At 37.5% G+C, this 16,092-nt stretch overlaps 2 protein-coding genes across 8 annotated transcripts in view; one reads left to right on the forward strand and one right to left on the reverse strand.

Annotated features, from left to right (window-relative positions):
• Positions 1-367: 367 nt before the first annotated feature.
• On the reverse strand, positions 368-4,330 carry LOC121859248 (anaphase-promoting complex subunit 10-like). Of its 7 annotated transcripts, none has more exons than XM_042355993.1 (4): positions 4,257-4,330; positions 1,893-2,024; positions 1,054-1,216; positions 368-831 (listed from the first exon to the last, which is right to left on the reverse strand). In XM_042355993.1, exons 2-4 carry the CDS (start codon positions 2,017-2,019, stop codon positions 546-548), a joined length of 576 nt encoding a protein of 191 aa, XP_042211927.1. In that variant the 5' UTR covers positions 2,020-2,024; positions 4,257-4,330; the 3' UTR covers positions 368-545. The 7 variants fall into 7 exon arrangements, with proteins under 7 accessions (XP_042211927.1, XP_042211930.1, XP_042211926.1 ...); XM_042355996.1 differs by lacking the exon at positions 4,257-4,330 and adding an exon at positions 4,124-4,163; XM_042355992.1 differs by lacking the exon at positions 4,257-4,330 and adding an exon at positions 3,870-4,009.
• Positions 3,888-16,092, forward strand: part of LOC121859247 (zinc transporter 9-like) — a 75,949-nt gene continuing 63,744 nt past the window's right edge. The window contains 5 exon segments of the mRNA XM_042355989.1: positions 3,888-4,016; positions 10,472-10,561; positions 10,735-10,959; positions 13,040-13,241; positions 14,412-14,494. Coding sequence (XP_042211923.1) covers positions 10,480-10,561; positions 10,735-10,959; positions 13,040-13,241; positions 14,412-14,494 — 592 coding nt within the window. The 5' untranslated portion in view covers positions 3,888-4,016; positions 10,472-10,479.

Raw genomic sequence — 16,092 nt, forward strand, 5'->3', positions numbered from 1 at the left:
AAATGCCATAAAAGAAAAGTGTCATAGAATAGTCCGAACTGTGAAAAACAAATTTTTTATGGAAAAATCAAAACCTGGTTTCTACCATAAATTGGCCCTTTGTTTGTTTATCAAATCAAGGGACAAATTTCTTTTCATAACTTCAAATTTTCATATATCAAACCTTCACAAATTGGGAACTGCCTGTAATAGAAGTTTCATAATATGGAGAGGTAGAGTATTATCTTATGCTGGTATGACTATAAATTTGTTTGTTCTAGTGACTGGTGATATGATTACAGTTGTCACATAAGCAAAATGATAAGTTATAAGTTGTAGATGCAATAAGTAGCTATACTACATCCATTTGTATAAATACTGAAAACCATACAGCTGTCTTGTTTATTTCACTTCCTCCTGGCAAATTTATCTTTATACAACCTAATATTCTCTGATATTAGTCTGTGAAACCAAAAAAATATTATAGAATTTCTAGTACAGTAATATAATCAGATACTCCGCTCAATTACACTATATACAAAGAGGCATTTACAAAGCAAGTAACATCATCTAGTGCAACTGTATCGTTTGAATGCAGATGACGTAAATGCCCCAACACTTTCCACAGCAACAGCCTTGTCTTCAACTGGGGAATGAATCTTTATTTGTCTCATATGCGTATCTCTTCCATTCTGATGGTTTGATAATACAGCAATCTGGACCATGTATGTACGGATGGGGCGCTCATGAATATCCTTCAAGGGAATAAGTAGCCATCCAGTTGGTTCATGCAAATCAACCACTTCAATCTCTTGGAGATCATTGAAGTGTGTTCCACAGCGAATGGAGATTCTGAAAGAAATTTATAAAAAGAAAATGTACTGTATTATCAAAGCTATACGTACAGTACTGAGCAGTTGTCATCAAATATGTTGAACCAAAGTTTAATGACTGGATGGGAATAGGTGGAAAGGCAGGATTGCAACTCCCAATGGTAATCAAAGACTACCCATGTACTGCACTATGAAATAATCTGAAGCTTTATATATTGTACAGTGCAAGAGTGAGCCTCACCTGCTGGGGGTGTAGCTTTCATCAGCTTTATAATCAGCATATATCCATACATCTTGTATAGTTGTTTTGCGCCGAAACTGAATATTGACAAGGTGGGGCTGAGGACCATCTGACTGCCAGTAAGTGTCCAAGCAATCATCACGTAACTGCTCCACGCCAAAACCTTATTATAAAGTACACTTAATAAAATATAAAGGAGGCAATTCCAAAATTTTATAAAATCATGAATTGAAGGATGCTAAATCATTTTTGCATTTATGAATACAACAGTTTGGTTAAATAATGAATCCCAGAGTGAAGCTTGAAATACCATTTTTGTAGTGGAGGGGAAGATAGGAGGACTGCAGACAGAGCCTACTAATGTCAGGGCTTTGATATGTTTAGCAACAAAACCCATCATTTATGAGTCATGCATTATAAAGCAATTCCTATGCAGTCTGAATCCAATCAAGCAATTAGCTAACCACGTCATCCTTCCTGCTTAGTGCGAGTCTTCATGGTCATTTATACTTTTTATTTTTTAGCCACAGAACATTTTGCCAAAATCAGATGAGCATCTATTAGTCCTATAGGGATGTGCAATCCTGGGGCCATTTGTTCTGCATATGAATAAACATGAATTCCATGGGGGCCCACAGCTCTCTGCCCTCCCTCACGTTTTTGCCAGAGCTTGCCACTAAACACATTCAAGTTTCCTGGCAATGGTGAACTGTGCCGGGGGTTCTTTTATGACACTCACTGATAACCTGTAAACTGCTATGTAACAATTAAATACTGCTCAGAAAAATACAGCATATATAGTTGGATAATACTGTACTTGGAAAAATATTTTTACAAACCTGGTTTACAAGAGGATAGTGACCATACTGCTTGACTACCAACTTCACGAACACGGCCAGATCTTTCTTCACGTGCAGGATCAGGTTCTTCTCCAGACACACGAACAGAATTGTTAAGTGATATCATTCTCTCTGTAATATATACAAATATACAAATAAATATGTATTTTGTCACTGATCAGATGAAATTTCTCAACCTATAAACAATTAAAAAAAAATTCATATCTTATTTAAAAAAATAAAAATAAATAAATAATTGTCTTCAATACTACTCCTTTTATTAAGATCATGGAGATTTTATCATCCCCTTAAAGTTAGGAATAGGTTAGGTTAGGACTAGGTTAGGTAAGATTAGGTTTGGACTAAGTTAGGCTAGGTTAGGTTTGGACTGAGTGAGGTTAGGTTAGAACTAGAACATTAGGTTAGGTTAAGCTGTGGCGGTAAAAATACCTACTGGACGCTGGGCAATTGAAGAAATATCACACATAATGAGAATTCCCATAATGCTCAGGGCTATTCTGGAATTGGCACAGAACGCTTACAACTGGAGATTTTAGAACCGCAAAATAAAAGCAAACATTAAGTGCAAAATTCTTGAATCACATCAACATATGTTAGAAATGATGCTGAAAATAAATTGAAAAATTATCCTCTTTCCTCCTATAGATGTCAATACTGTATGTTTAATTTCCGTTGGCTACTTTTTTGTACTGTTGTGGCGTGCTGAGCATTCTGGAAATATTCTAGGCATGTGGAGGTCAATCAAGACATCATTTAAAGCTTGAAGTGTGCCGAGATTACCCCTCGGAATAAAAGATTAGGTTAGGTTAGGTCAGATTAATTTTAATTAGGCGAGGTTTAGTTTGGTTAGCTTTTGATTGAACTGCACATGCTCAGAACAACTCCACCACGGTTAACTTCAGTACGTGACACTGGGTACAATATAAATAACTAACCAACATTAAACGCCCTGAACTGTGAACTTAATTTGTATTAGATGACATTTTGGTAATATTTAATTAAAGACAGTAAGCCAGATTTTACAGCTACCTGTTAAATTCTTGAGGTATACAAAAAATTATTTTTCAATAAATATTTTTCATGGGGTGGCTGGCTTAATAATCCAAAGAACTGACTAAGTTACGGTAAATATTACCAACATTTTTTCTTTGGTTGTCAAGGAACATTGGTTATTTTTTGTTATCCACCCTTCACCTTTTTTCACATGAAAAATATGTTTTTTTGGGCTAGTTTTCTTGCTGTTTTAAATTATTCTGACATTTATCTTTGGGGCAAATTGCTTTTTTTTTTAGTGAGGTTAGGTTAGGTTGGTTGGTTGGTTCCTTTGGTATGAGAATAGGTTATTTTGGGTGTACTGTATTACTCAAATTTGACCTCCATTTTTGTATATATCAGCGGTTTCTGTTAAAATGAAAATGAAAATTGTTTGCAAAATCTGTTAATTTGCACAAAAAATGAATGTCAGATTTGATAAATACACCTAAAATAACCTCTTCTCATACCAAAGGAACCAACCAACCAACCAACCTAACCAATCTTAAAAAAAAAAAAGAGGTTAATATATAGGACTAACCCGCCGGGATACATAGCGCCGGTGTGGCCAGATCTCACATCCAGAAATGCCTCAAATTTCACCATATCACAGTAAGTTCATTCTGTTTAATATACTGGGGAAGTTAGGTAAGGTTAGGTTAGGTTTGGTTGGTTAGGTCTGTTCTTCATATCCACAAATGTTAAGTAGAGTTTATTTAAAAAAAAACAACAACAGTATCCACTATAAAATAACACTGAAAATCCGGCGTTTTTATTAGTGTTTTCAATCAATTTTGCCCACAGTTTAGTCCTATATAATTACCCCTCAAAAACGGCCATTTGCCCCAAAGATAAATGTGAGAACCATCTAAAACACCAAGAAAACTAGCGGAAAAAGGTGAAGGGTGGATAACGAAAAATAACCTGAACATTGAAGGTCATTCACAACACATCAGTCACGAGGTCAAAAAGGTCTTTAAATTATCTCCATTAACATGAAAAATTAAAACAAGACTCCCATCCACCAGGACCACCTCCTCCTCACACACCGGGATGATTAACTAATAACAGGTGACAGAAGGACACAATTAAAAAAAAGACTATATAAAAACTCAACAAATTATAATAATGGTCTAAAAATAACATCAGAATAACCTATTAGACTTAAAATACTGTACTTGTTCTAGTTGTCTTTATACGTTGACATTTTAGACAGAACAAAATACTAACTGGAAAATAATATCTTATAACAACAATACAAAACATTATCTCATTTAATATATAATTTATCAAGAATATCATATATATTACCGTATGATTTTTTTAAAGCAAGATTAACGTGGGTGAGTTTTAATAACACTACCTGTACCAGTCTGTCAGTGTGTCTGTCTGTCTGTTAGTCTCCAGCTTCACTTACCTGTCTGTTAAAGGTAAGTTGGAGGATGTTAATGACAGGTTAATGAGCAAATTACACCTTCTAAAGTTTTAATCTATGGTTCAAAGTACTATAATCATTATTTTTTTTCCTGTTACGTCAAAAATTGTCTTAAGGTTCAAAGTATTGTCTTTACCTTGTCATTGTGGTTTTTTCATTAGAATGTTTATAGTAATGTAATTATAATATAAATTTATTGAAATATCAATAAAACATGACGTTGAATTGTGTAATAAGTGACAATTATGTCCTTCCCTAACCCTATAGGAGTAAAGTTATATTACTGTGGTTAATATTGGTGAGTGACCCGCGGACGAGTAATTTATTTTACTGTTTATTTTTTTACTTTATTTTCATCGGTGAGTTCTGATATGATAATCATATCTTGTGCAAATGCTTTGTTTGATAGATAATTAGGCTCCTAGGCACGCACTTGTCTTCTCGGTGATAACGAGGCCGCTCTCTAGAAAGGAGTTGTTTCTTCCCCGCGGAAGTTTCATTTTCAGCATGACGTATGAAGGTTGTCGCCTGTCTTATATTGACATAATTTGCGAATTTAGGGATAAAGTCAACGAGACCCTTCAGTTTTTCCAAGACCACGACATTGTTCCTTTAAGTAAAAAGTAATGTTCACAGCAATACAGTACTGTGAAATAGAACTGGGTTTGTGTGCTAAGTCAGTTGTTTGTAAACATTCATTCATCACTTCCTCGACGCCGTATCCCGCCGTCTCAAGAACAAGTCACTCCGCCGCCCGGGCAGCACAAGCGCCGATGCAGCCGCATGATCTGATACGTCCAGAAAAAATTTCAAATTACACCATATCCTAGTAAGTTCTTTGTGTTTAATATACCGGGGGGGGGGGAGGTCCAGGTGGCAGAGCCCCCTGGTAAGGAAGTTAGGTAGGTATATTTGGCTAGGTTGGTGAGGTCTGTATTTCATACCCACTAAAGTTAGGTTAGGTTTATTTTAGAAAAAAACAAACATTATTTTAACCTTTGCACAAAGTACAACAGTGTTCACCAGGGGTAGAAATTCACCATTTTTTCATAGTCGCCAGCAGGACTAGTAGATTTGAAAATTTACTATTCCTTATAAACTTTTACTAGCCCTTAAACATTTTGTCAAGAAACATTAAACATTGGCACTTACCGGGTTTATACAAAGTTCTATTTATTGTGTGACATTTATTTTCTAGTAGAAACCATGTTAAATCATAAACCAACGCTGGAATAGTCACATATTAACTAAATTATTAACATGAAGCACGGATTTACAGTGTGAACACTGGAATAATCACATATTAACTAAATTAATTGCATGGAGCACAGATTTACTGCGACATTTATTTAGTAGTAGAAATCATAAACCAACACTGGAATAATCACATATTAACTAAATTAATTGCATGGAGCACAGATTTTTCATTGCATTTGAACAAGCATTTCCTGTACATGCTCCTCGTTCAACTCATTGCTGTCGTCCAGATCTTCCACTGTGCTGCAGCCAGCAGTGTGAGTGTAGCCATCCACACGGCGGGCCCAGTTGTTAGGAATCTGGCAATGGCTTTGTCCGGATTGAGGTTGCCAACACTCTCTGTATGCAACTGAGCCACCATGTGATCCGTCAGGTGGTCATCAGTGAGACGACTGCGCCAGTCTGTCTTAATGAGTTTGACCTGGCTAAAACCACGTTCAGCATCAGCCGAACTAGCTGGAATGGAAAGCAGTAGGTCAACCAGATGGAGAAATGAGGCACACCTTTCTCCGTATGATTGGTTGATTTGTTGCCAAGACAGTCTTGAAACAAGTGGTCTTACTCTTGTAAATGTAACTTTTGAGCACAGTCCATTCATCCTCTACCAAAGTGGGATTCACCTCTGCCTCCATCAGTGTTTTCTCAAGAGCCTGGGCCAACGCTTGCACAGCGCTATCCCCGAAATCTTCATTCCCACTGTACTCTGCAGGTCACAATTTAAAATTCAAAATCCATGCGTTATGGAGAATCGTACTGGCTATGTCAATAAATCTTTTGTTTAGACTTGAAATCAGTGATGTCAGCATATCACGCGTTGCAGTCTTGAAAGTGTTGCTTCTACCACTCAGCTTCTCTCCTTGGAACATGGTTGTGTCACCTTCCATAATCCTTCTCAGGCTGGGTCCTGGCCAAGCCAAATATTTGTTAAGTACATCAACTGCAGTCTGAATTTCATTCACGATAGCAGAAATATTGGTTTGACCATGCTGGAACAGCTCTGAGAGGCCCCCAAGGCACAGCACCACATCCAGTAGGAGGTGAAGGTACTGGACTATGTCAGCACTGGTTAGAAGGAGCAGGAAGTTCTGAGCTTTTCTGGATGAATCCTTGTGGTACGTGGGATCATCAGGGTTCTGTATCTGCTGCATGTGGAGTACAATAGCCTTGTAACTCTTCAGTAAATGCTCCAATGCCTGCAGCATATGCGGGAGCCACCTTGTACCACCCACACGTGTTGGAACCAGAAATGGTACCTGACATATGTCATGAGCACGCTTCAACATGCTCCTGTTGAGAGAACTCTTTTCATAGAACAGGTATATGCCTAGCAGCAGTAAGTCAACCTTTTTGGCTAGTGGAACATCCTTAACTGCATCCTTGTAAGCGAGTTCAATTTTATGTGCACTGCCATGGATGCCTTCCAACTCCGGTTTCTCTAGATCTCTTCTCAATCGAGCTACTAAACCATTTCTGCACCCAGTCATAATGCTGGCCCCATCTGTACCAATGCCAACTAGCTTCTGCTTCCAAGTTTCGCCATCGCATGAATTCATCGTAGAGCAAACACATTTCTTGATAGATGCAACATCACCTCTCCCAATATTTTTTACAGCAACAAAATTTACCTAGCATTAATAGTGTATTCTCTATATGAAGCTCTTATACACATTGAGTGTGTCTTACCACTGTCATCGGCCCACTCGCCCATCGGGCCATCACAGACCAGCAAAATAGTAAAATCTTGTCACCCTTATGTTATTTTGGACCGGGCGTAATGTGAATTTCTACCCCCTGGTTCACTAAAAAAAAAAAACAGTGAAATTGCTGCATTTGTAAAATCTTTTCTATGTATTTCGGCCGTGGGTTAGTCATCAATAATTACCTTACTGTTACTGTATGGAGGTTTAATAACAAGGGAGAAGGGTAATTGTATACAGTTTTATGAAAGAATTACACATCTACTGTAACCTGTGTGTAATTAGTTGAACTGCTGGAGTTATTACAGTATTAGGAATGATTCATAGTGGTGGTGGTACATAACTAGTGTATCTCACAAGTGTCCTGGGCTCAATCCCTGGCCCAGGACAGAGGTGGAGCAGGTGTTATCCAGTGTGACTCTACTATACAGGGCAGGTTTTCTCCAGGTGCTTCAGCTTCCTCCCGTACTAACACTGGACAATAAAGGTCATAACACAGTAACAAAGAACAGACCAGCTTCCCGAATGGCAAGTCAACCGATAAGTGGTGAAATAAATATTGTGATGAAAATGTGGTAATGGTATTATTATTGTTTCGGTCATCCAGCGAATTTTAAGATCCACACAGTAGGTTAGGATGGGTTTGGTTTGGTTAGGTTGCATTTGAGAAACAGTGCTGTGACCAACTTTTACCGGTTAGGTTCGGTTTAGGCTAGGTTAAAACCCATCGGAAAAACATAATTTCAACTTCCAAATACTGTACTGTAGATGGATGACCGAAACAATAAATTTACTGTGGTAATTACTCAGTTTAGCACATGTCCTGGACTTCAGGATTAAAATTGGTTGTTATTGTAGAAAATTTAATTCTGACTAGATTTTCCTCTACGGTATTTCTTGTGCAAATGAGCAGGTTTTGAGATATCCCCCTCTTCCCCTTATGCAACAATTTTGAAGTCTACAAAAGTGGGCAGGGCTTTAAATTAGCAGGAAATGTGGGATAAAGGAGGGTGTGGGGCACTACCGAACCTTAAAAACTTAACCTAACCTAACACTGTGCTGCTAGCCACCCCCAGGACCCCTGGCTGTCACCTCATGGTTGGTGAGGGTTACATCATAGATGACACACGCTGATTTCGTGACATGCTCATTTTAATCGATCCAAATATTGCTTATAATTATCTCCGTTATGAATTTGCACAAGAAAAACCATAGAAGAAAATTGATTCATAATGAAATTCCACATAAGAAGATTCTATTTTCATCCAGAAATCCAGGCCATGTACTAAACCAATTATTAACTGAAAATGTCATACCAGTAGTCAGTCTTTACCTCAGCGGTAATTATTCCGCAGACACTGGCATACGATTTAGTCATGACCCTTCCTACCCTGTCAGTTTTCACCTTACCAAAGGTGGGCAGGGCTTCAAGTCAGAAGGAAAATGTAGGATTTAAAACATTACTACAAGAACCTAACCTAACCTGGTTCTTGTCTTCACTCACTGTATAAGAGAGACACAGGCAATCATCTCCTTGGTGGAAAAAGTCAGATGATTACTGACCAGCTCTTCATGTCAGTTACCAAAAAAATATTCATAATTTCAAAATAGATAAAAAACATGAAAACCTAATTTTCCTAAGTAATAACCTTTACCACCATAATCGACACCAAAAACTGTACCTACTAGAAAATAACAATTGTATTAGGTTTGTAAGCTGGTGTTTGCTGAATAAAAGCTGCCCCCACCTGTATGTCTCAGTCAATGTGTTCCTTTCCCCTACTTATCATGTCCTGCCATATCATTGTATCCCCATCTAGTGATATTCCCTGTGTAATACTCTAGAACAGGGGTCAAGGCGGGCTAGATTTAATATGAGTACACAGTATGCGGGCCAAGTAACATAATTATGAGCACTTCGCAATCCCCTCTTAGGTGAGTAGTACGACAAAATAAGAAAGGTGGATTTAGTCTGCCCTCGTGCGAAACCCTTTAAAACAAACAAATCAAGTGTTTACTTACCTTGATCAATCTTATTGTTTGCTACTGCTGCTTCCTGATGATTGGCACCTCTTGGTATGGACCAGTGCATCAAAGTTTGGCACTAACGACTGAGCTGTCGCAACCTTCAGTATTGAATTAAGGTGCGCATCAGTAAGTTGAGACCGAAGCCGAGACTTGTTCAAGTTCATCACAGAAAAGAGTTGTTCATAGACATATGTACTTCCGAACATTGACATAATCTTTGAGGCAAAACATTTAATCCTGGGATAATTTGGTCCAAAATATTGATAAAATGTGCCAACATCAACGCTCGAAAACTTGTTCCTCAACACAGAATCACACTGGAGCTCAATTAATTCTAACTGAAGATGTTCTGGTACCTCATTAACACCAACAGAGAATGGGTCCCGAAAAATTAAAAAATCCTTTTCCAGTCTTTTAAAGTCAGCAAATCTTTCTTGGAACTCGTTCATTAATTTGGAAATTTTGATGCAGTACTTTTTTGTGTTGATATCAGCATGAAACTCAGGTGTGCCTTGCAGGGCCTTCAAGGTCGGAAAGTGAGAAAGATTACTCTCTGGTAGTTGCTGTTCAAAAAGCTGATGTTGATCGAGTATCTTGTTCTAGGAAACAGCAGACTATTTTATTCAGCTGAGGGATACACTCACTCTTTAGTTTTAACTCCTCAAGGTAAGGCTGGAGCAGCAAATGAGCCGCGGGCTGCATGCAAGAGTGTGTCGGGCCGCATGTTTGACACCCCTGCTCTAGAACATGACTCTTGAAAGGGAGCAACATAGAAAAATTAGAAAAAGTTTCTATTGAAGAAAACTTCTTTCTTACCTTTAGATTATCCAAAAATAAATGGAGGAATTGCACAGGAAAAGGAAACACTGGAGCACCAGTACTGTACTGTACTGTATCCAATAGAGAATTGTCTTAGGTACTGTTAGACTAGGTTTGGTTAGGTAATGATCCACTACAGAACAGTACAAGGAGATAACTGAAATCACCATAATGGCTCTGACTAAGCTGTCTTTATATCAGGACTTAAGTACTTTTATAACTAACATATCATTAATGCAGTGTTTTGCTCATACCCAGAGAAATTATTAATTAATAATTCTTCTCCTCAGGCTCAGTTATGTATCCTAGAACCTATAAGGTTTTGAACTTTGTGTTGCGGGAAAAACTCCATCATGGTAGCAAGACAATTTCATGCATTGGTAAGTTCCAACGGTTTTTAACTACTGTATCCAAGTGAATATTTGCTGAAATTTTCAGGAAGTTAATAGTTTTGAAAATGAGTCACATATCAATGTTTTCTAAAGAGCAATAATTAACTGAATCTCAAACTACAGTATATACTATTCTAATTTATTACTTATATTTTTAATAGGCTATCCATCCCTCAAATTTGAGCCATGCAGGAGTGAGCTGAGTTACAGTCGGTATCAACAAGTCCGTTTAGTACAGCTATGTCGTAGGCTGGCTACTGTCGACCGGCCTCCAGGCACAGGCACTTCACCAACTAATGAAGAAAGCACTTCAAAGAAAGCAGTGTCTGACCCTCCCACCCCTCCTACATCAGCCACCTACCGCCTCAAGGAAGCAGTTATTAAAGGTTTCTATTAACTATCATCATATTCTCATCTTATTTATGCATATAGTAATGATGAATATGGTATAGCCATATGCGTAGATTCTCAAAATAAATGGAAGAAGTTTACTGTACAGTACTGTATTGTTATGTCCATGAGTCAATACACTCAACATTAGCAGATTACAGTCAGTTCTGCTATAATGCGATAGTTGTGTTCTTGTAAAACATCGTGTTATAGAAATTCGCGTAATAGAAATAACAGGGCTTATGGAGAAAATAGGGTTAGATGCAGATTACTACTCGAAATCGAAAAAAATTTAGTACTTAGCCTAACACAAAGGATAGCACAGTCTAAATAAATATTACATTCATATCTAATAATGAAATCATACAGTAAATGTAACACTTTATCTTGAAAAATCTGAATATAACTTGATGGGGGAGAAGGGTGATTTTGAGGTAGATAACATCGAGCTTCTCTTCAAGGGTTATAGCCTTTCTTTTACGATCATCACCAGGAATGCGATCACCAGAACGCTTCTTGGAGATATTCTTCTTTACCATATTCACAGTTAATACCACAAAATTGGAGAAATAGTAAGCAAAAAGCGCGTTACAGCAAACAAGCGTTCGTGTTATACAAATATCGTTCCTCTATTCATAAATCGCGTTAGAGCCAATTCGCGTTGTCAAAACACGCGTTATAGCAGAACTCACTGTACTGTACTGTGGTTGCTTTGGCTCTAGTGTGTACATTTGTCTGTCCATCCATCCAAAATTTAATATATACTGTACCACTACTCTGATAATACAGTATAGGCTGTATGGGTTGATCTATTGGGAAAATAATGGTAAAGATTTTACTTTGTGGGAGCACATCACCACCTAACCCATCAACTTTACTATACAGTGGTCCGTCGGTTAACGAACACAATTCATTCCAGAAGGTCGTTCGTTAACCGAAACCATTGTTTCAATGGGATTTTGGGTAATTGGTTCCAGCTCACCGAAAATTACATACAAACTAAAAATAAATGCAGTAAAGTACACTTTCTTTGAGGTGTGTATGTAGAAGGCTCCTGGTTGATGATGATGATGGGAATTAGAAGCGGGGGTGGATGACAAGGGAGAAGAGAAGGAACTGGGGGTGGAAGAGAAATCACCCCATGCTTCATGCCGTCATTTCACCCATAAAATTTTTAGTTCCTCGGTGTAATTCAAGATTATTTTCTTTAAATCAACACTGCACTGCACTATATATTGTCAATATGTAAAATAAATTTCAGAATGACCAATAATTGTACTGTAAAAACATAAAAATAGTTTAATGTTCAAGAGAGTCTCAAGCAAGATGTTACCTCCACTGAGCAGAGACACAAACTGACGCCATGCTGGGTGAGTCAAGTGGCTTTTTGGCGCACTAAAAACTAGTTTCCTGTACTGCAATTATATTTAATAATTGTTAAAATGACTCAAATTTTTAATATAAAACTTGGAAAATTATTGAATAGTACAACCTTCTTGATATTTACTCAAATGGGAACGAATTTAAGCCCTAGAACCGATTACTGTATTGGTGGACTAATATTCCAGCTGGTGAGCAAGCAAAAACATGTCGAGAGGAATTCGTTAACCGAATTGAAGATTCTTATGGAAGGTAATTCGTTAACCGAAATTTTGTTAATTTAGGCGACCAAGGGATCACTGTACTTACTTGTTGGGGACATATAGTACAGTGTCTGACTGACCGTGGTTGAAAAATATTTTAAGTTTGGATAAGAGTCATCATAGTAATGTGCTGGACATGTGAACCCTGCTATTTCAACAACTTTGATACTCAACCCTTATTGAATTAACCTAATGGTTTGTTTATCCGAAGTGGTTGATGGCAGTTGTATTCAAATACTGTTCAGTATATGTACAGTAGCTATGTATTATAACCAAGGATGGGTATGGTACTGTATTGTACGTGCACCATTCTTACATAAGAACTCTTACTACCCTTTAATTTTGTAAAATCTGAATTATAATTCACATCACTTGTGTACACTATATATGTGTGCTTGTAAAGTTTATCGACGGAAAATATCTTTTTTCTTAGTTATTCCTCGGAAAAAAGAACGAGTAAAGTTTGACACATCCCATCCATCAACTGAACGGAATTTCATAACTGCTGTTCGTGCAATGTCAGAGTTTCTGCTGAAGCCTTCTGACCTAGAAAATCTTCGTAAAACCAAGAGACGCTCACCATTTGAAAATGAACCTCCCATTACTGTGTACTGGAGGAAGGATGTTGAAGCCAAGTAAGATGTTTCATTTTATTCATTGTGAGTGGTAGACATATTAAACTTCAAATGTAATGTTAGTATCCATCTTAGTGACTATGCAAGAACTGTATGTTATAAAAAGCCAGAAGAAAATTACAGTGAATCCTCTTTGTTATGTTTTGATATACTGTATGATATGCTTCTTCAAAATGATGAATGGATTTTTTTTTTTGCATGACTCTCCATATTAGTCTGGCTTCTGTGCCTAAAACTTAAGTAGTGGTCCTGTACTAAGGGGCACTAATATCTCCCTTCACTAATTACAACATAATCTACACCACATTATGTGCAGAATGCTAGAGTTATTACTGTATTGTTGTACACGTACACACAGTAAAAAAAGTATCGGGGGGAGGGGGGGGGGGTCTGCTGACTTCCGTAATGATCCATACATCACCTGATGTGCGGGGAGGGTTGGTATGCATGCCTGTATGGCAAAGGTTTCCACCTACCTATGGTAGCAACAGATATGTGAGGACACCCTCAGGCAAGGACAGCAGGGCTACCACCATAATACAGGACCAACAAACATATTCCATTATCCCTCGTTCGTGGTGTCATATTATTTCGCACATAATCCGTGCAGTACTTTTTTTACTGTGTTTACAGCACATTCCAAAATTAATGGACAATATATTATTCCCTGTACTGGTATTTCCTGAATTACAAAATGAATCTGTTTCTGAAAAACCTTTTGTAAGTCAAAGCACATTTTCCCATAGACTTCTATTATAAAATCTGAGATATATACTTCTATGAAAAAAAATGTTTCCCCAAAACATATAAAAAAAACTTCATTTATGGCATTTACAGTATTTCACTGTTCTGGATCCAACACCAGGCCAGACCCATGTATCTGTGCTGCTGAATAACTCCATGTCTTGAATACTGACACGATGTTGTCATGTACAGAAGAGACAAAGGAAGTGTTAGTTTAGATGTGTTAAGGTCTTGTGGAAAGGGGGAACATGCTGTGGATGTCAGTAAAGCCTTACCTTCATGGTTAACATCATTTCTGATGTTTTTATTTTGTTTTGTCCTCCATTTTTTTTCCTCCAAAAACCTTCATTCAAAGGTAATCTTGACATTTCTGGATGTTTCATAGTGGGGATTCAATAACTTCACACGCCATTACTTTTTTTCTAGAGCTGTGCAGGTGTGGGGAAGCTTAATGGCCCTGGAGAAGGAAAGAATAAATAGAGAAAAAGACATCAGGAGGTATAAAGAAAGTAAGTATTATGTGACCATATTAGCCACCTTAAATGTGTGTTAAATGTTGTCACTAATATCTGTGTGCAGATTTATCAGTGACATGGTTGTATTTATGCTGCTAAAGTTACTTGTTATTACAGGATTGTATGACAGAGTTGATAATAGTGTTCAGTTACAAATAATCTATTTTTGTAAAGAGAAAAAGAAATGATAGAGCCAACATGATGGAGAGAAGGTTAGAGAGAAAAAATGGAAGACGTATTTCATGGCCAGTCATACATCAGTAGGTGGCCTGAGTACAAGAGCAACACCAAGTTTTTGGTCTAAACCCAGACCTGACATTAGTGGCTAGGAACAGTCTTATGATCATTAAACAGTACAGTACCACTTCTACCATAACTGTCACCCTGAAGGGATAGTTAGAGTAAAGGATATCCTTCACAGATGTTAGATAGAAGAGGCTTGAATGAGTATGTAACATAATATAAGATGGTGCACTCACTTTTTCTCCTACCATCAGGTAATCACAGCTAACCCATACATGCTTGGAAAATGGCTGTAAAATGTTGATGATGAAGGTGTTTTGGTTGGGCCGTACATTCTTCAGTTAAGAATTAAGTTTACATTGCAAGTGTTATTACAGTTTGTTAATGACCAAGTTACTTACAAGATATCTCTACTGGAAAACCACATCAGAAGTTGATTTTGTCAGTTGAATGCACTATCCTGTAGATGAATGTAAATGTGATAATAGCTTCTCAATCAGAAAACAGGGTTTCAAGTACAGTAGAGGTCCAAAAATCCGGACTGCTTGGGGATTGGGTCGGTCCGGATTTTCGGAATTTCCGGATTTTCGGAATTTCCGGATTTTCGGAATTTCCGGATTCTCAGGCAGTACTTTTAAAATTCAAATTTAAGGAGGAATAAAGAAGAGATGAACAGGTACATTTTGACAGTTTATTCATTAGCAAATATAGCATGCTTCATTTATCAAAACAAGCAGTTTTAAAGAAAAAGCTGTGAATTCTAGAATTTTATTCTTTGCCTTCTTTATATCATAAATTGTAGACTTTCCAATGTTGTATGTTTCCATTAGAAAAGTATTGCTCACACCACGTTCTAGTTTCTTAATTATTTCAAGTTTGTCACTCAATTTCAACGTGTTCTTCTTTCTCTTCACACAACGAAGTTTATCTACTTCAGAAGCCATTATTATGGGCTTGTACAGTACAGTACTCTGTAAATGGAAAGAGTAGGATTCAAAATTACATACGTTGTCACAGTTTGATTGCTCGTTTTAAAGTGGCGACTGCGTGGTCGCTTGTCGCTGTGCAGCTGTGGTGCTCATGCATGCGCACATACACACAAAAACCAGCTAAAAAAAAAATTAGTTTTCGAAAAGTTCGGATTCTCAGGTGGTCCGGATTTCTGGCATCCGGATTTTTGGACTTTTACTGTGTGTTTTTTAACTCCTATTCCTAGCTTTAGATTCACCAGGGTGAACAATCTTGAGAAAGGTTCATCCCTCATCCTGAACCAATAAACTATACTGTAAATACTGTATGCAACTCATGGTTTGATATTTCACAGTTCCATCCAACATAGAATCCCACCA

This window comes from Homarus americanus, unplaced genomic scaffold, assembly GCF_018991925.1.
Source record: "Homarus americanus isolate GMGI-L3 unplaced genomic scaffold, GMGI_Hamer_2.0 scaffold36188, whole genome shotgun sequence".
NCBI lineage: Eukaryota > Metazoa > Arthropoda > Malacostraca > Decapoda > Nephropidae > Homarus > Homarus americanus.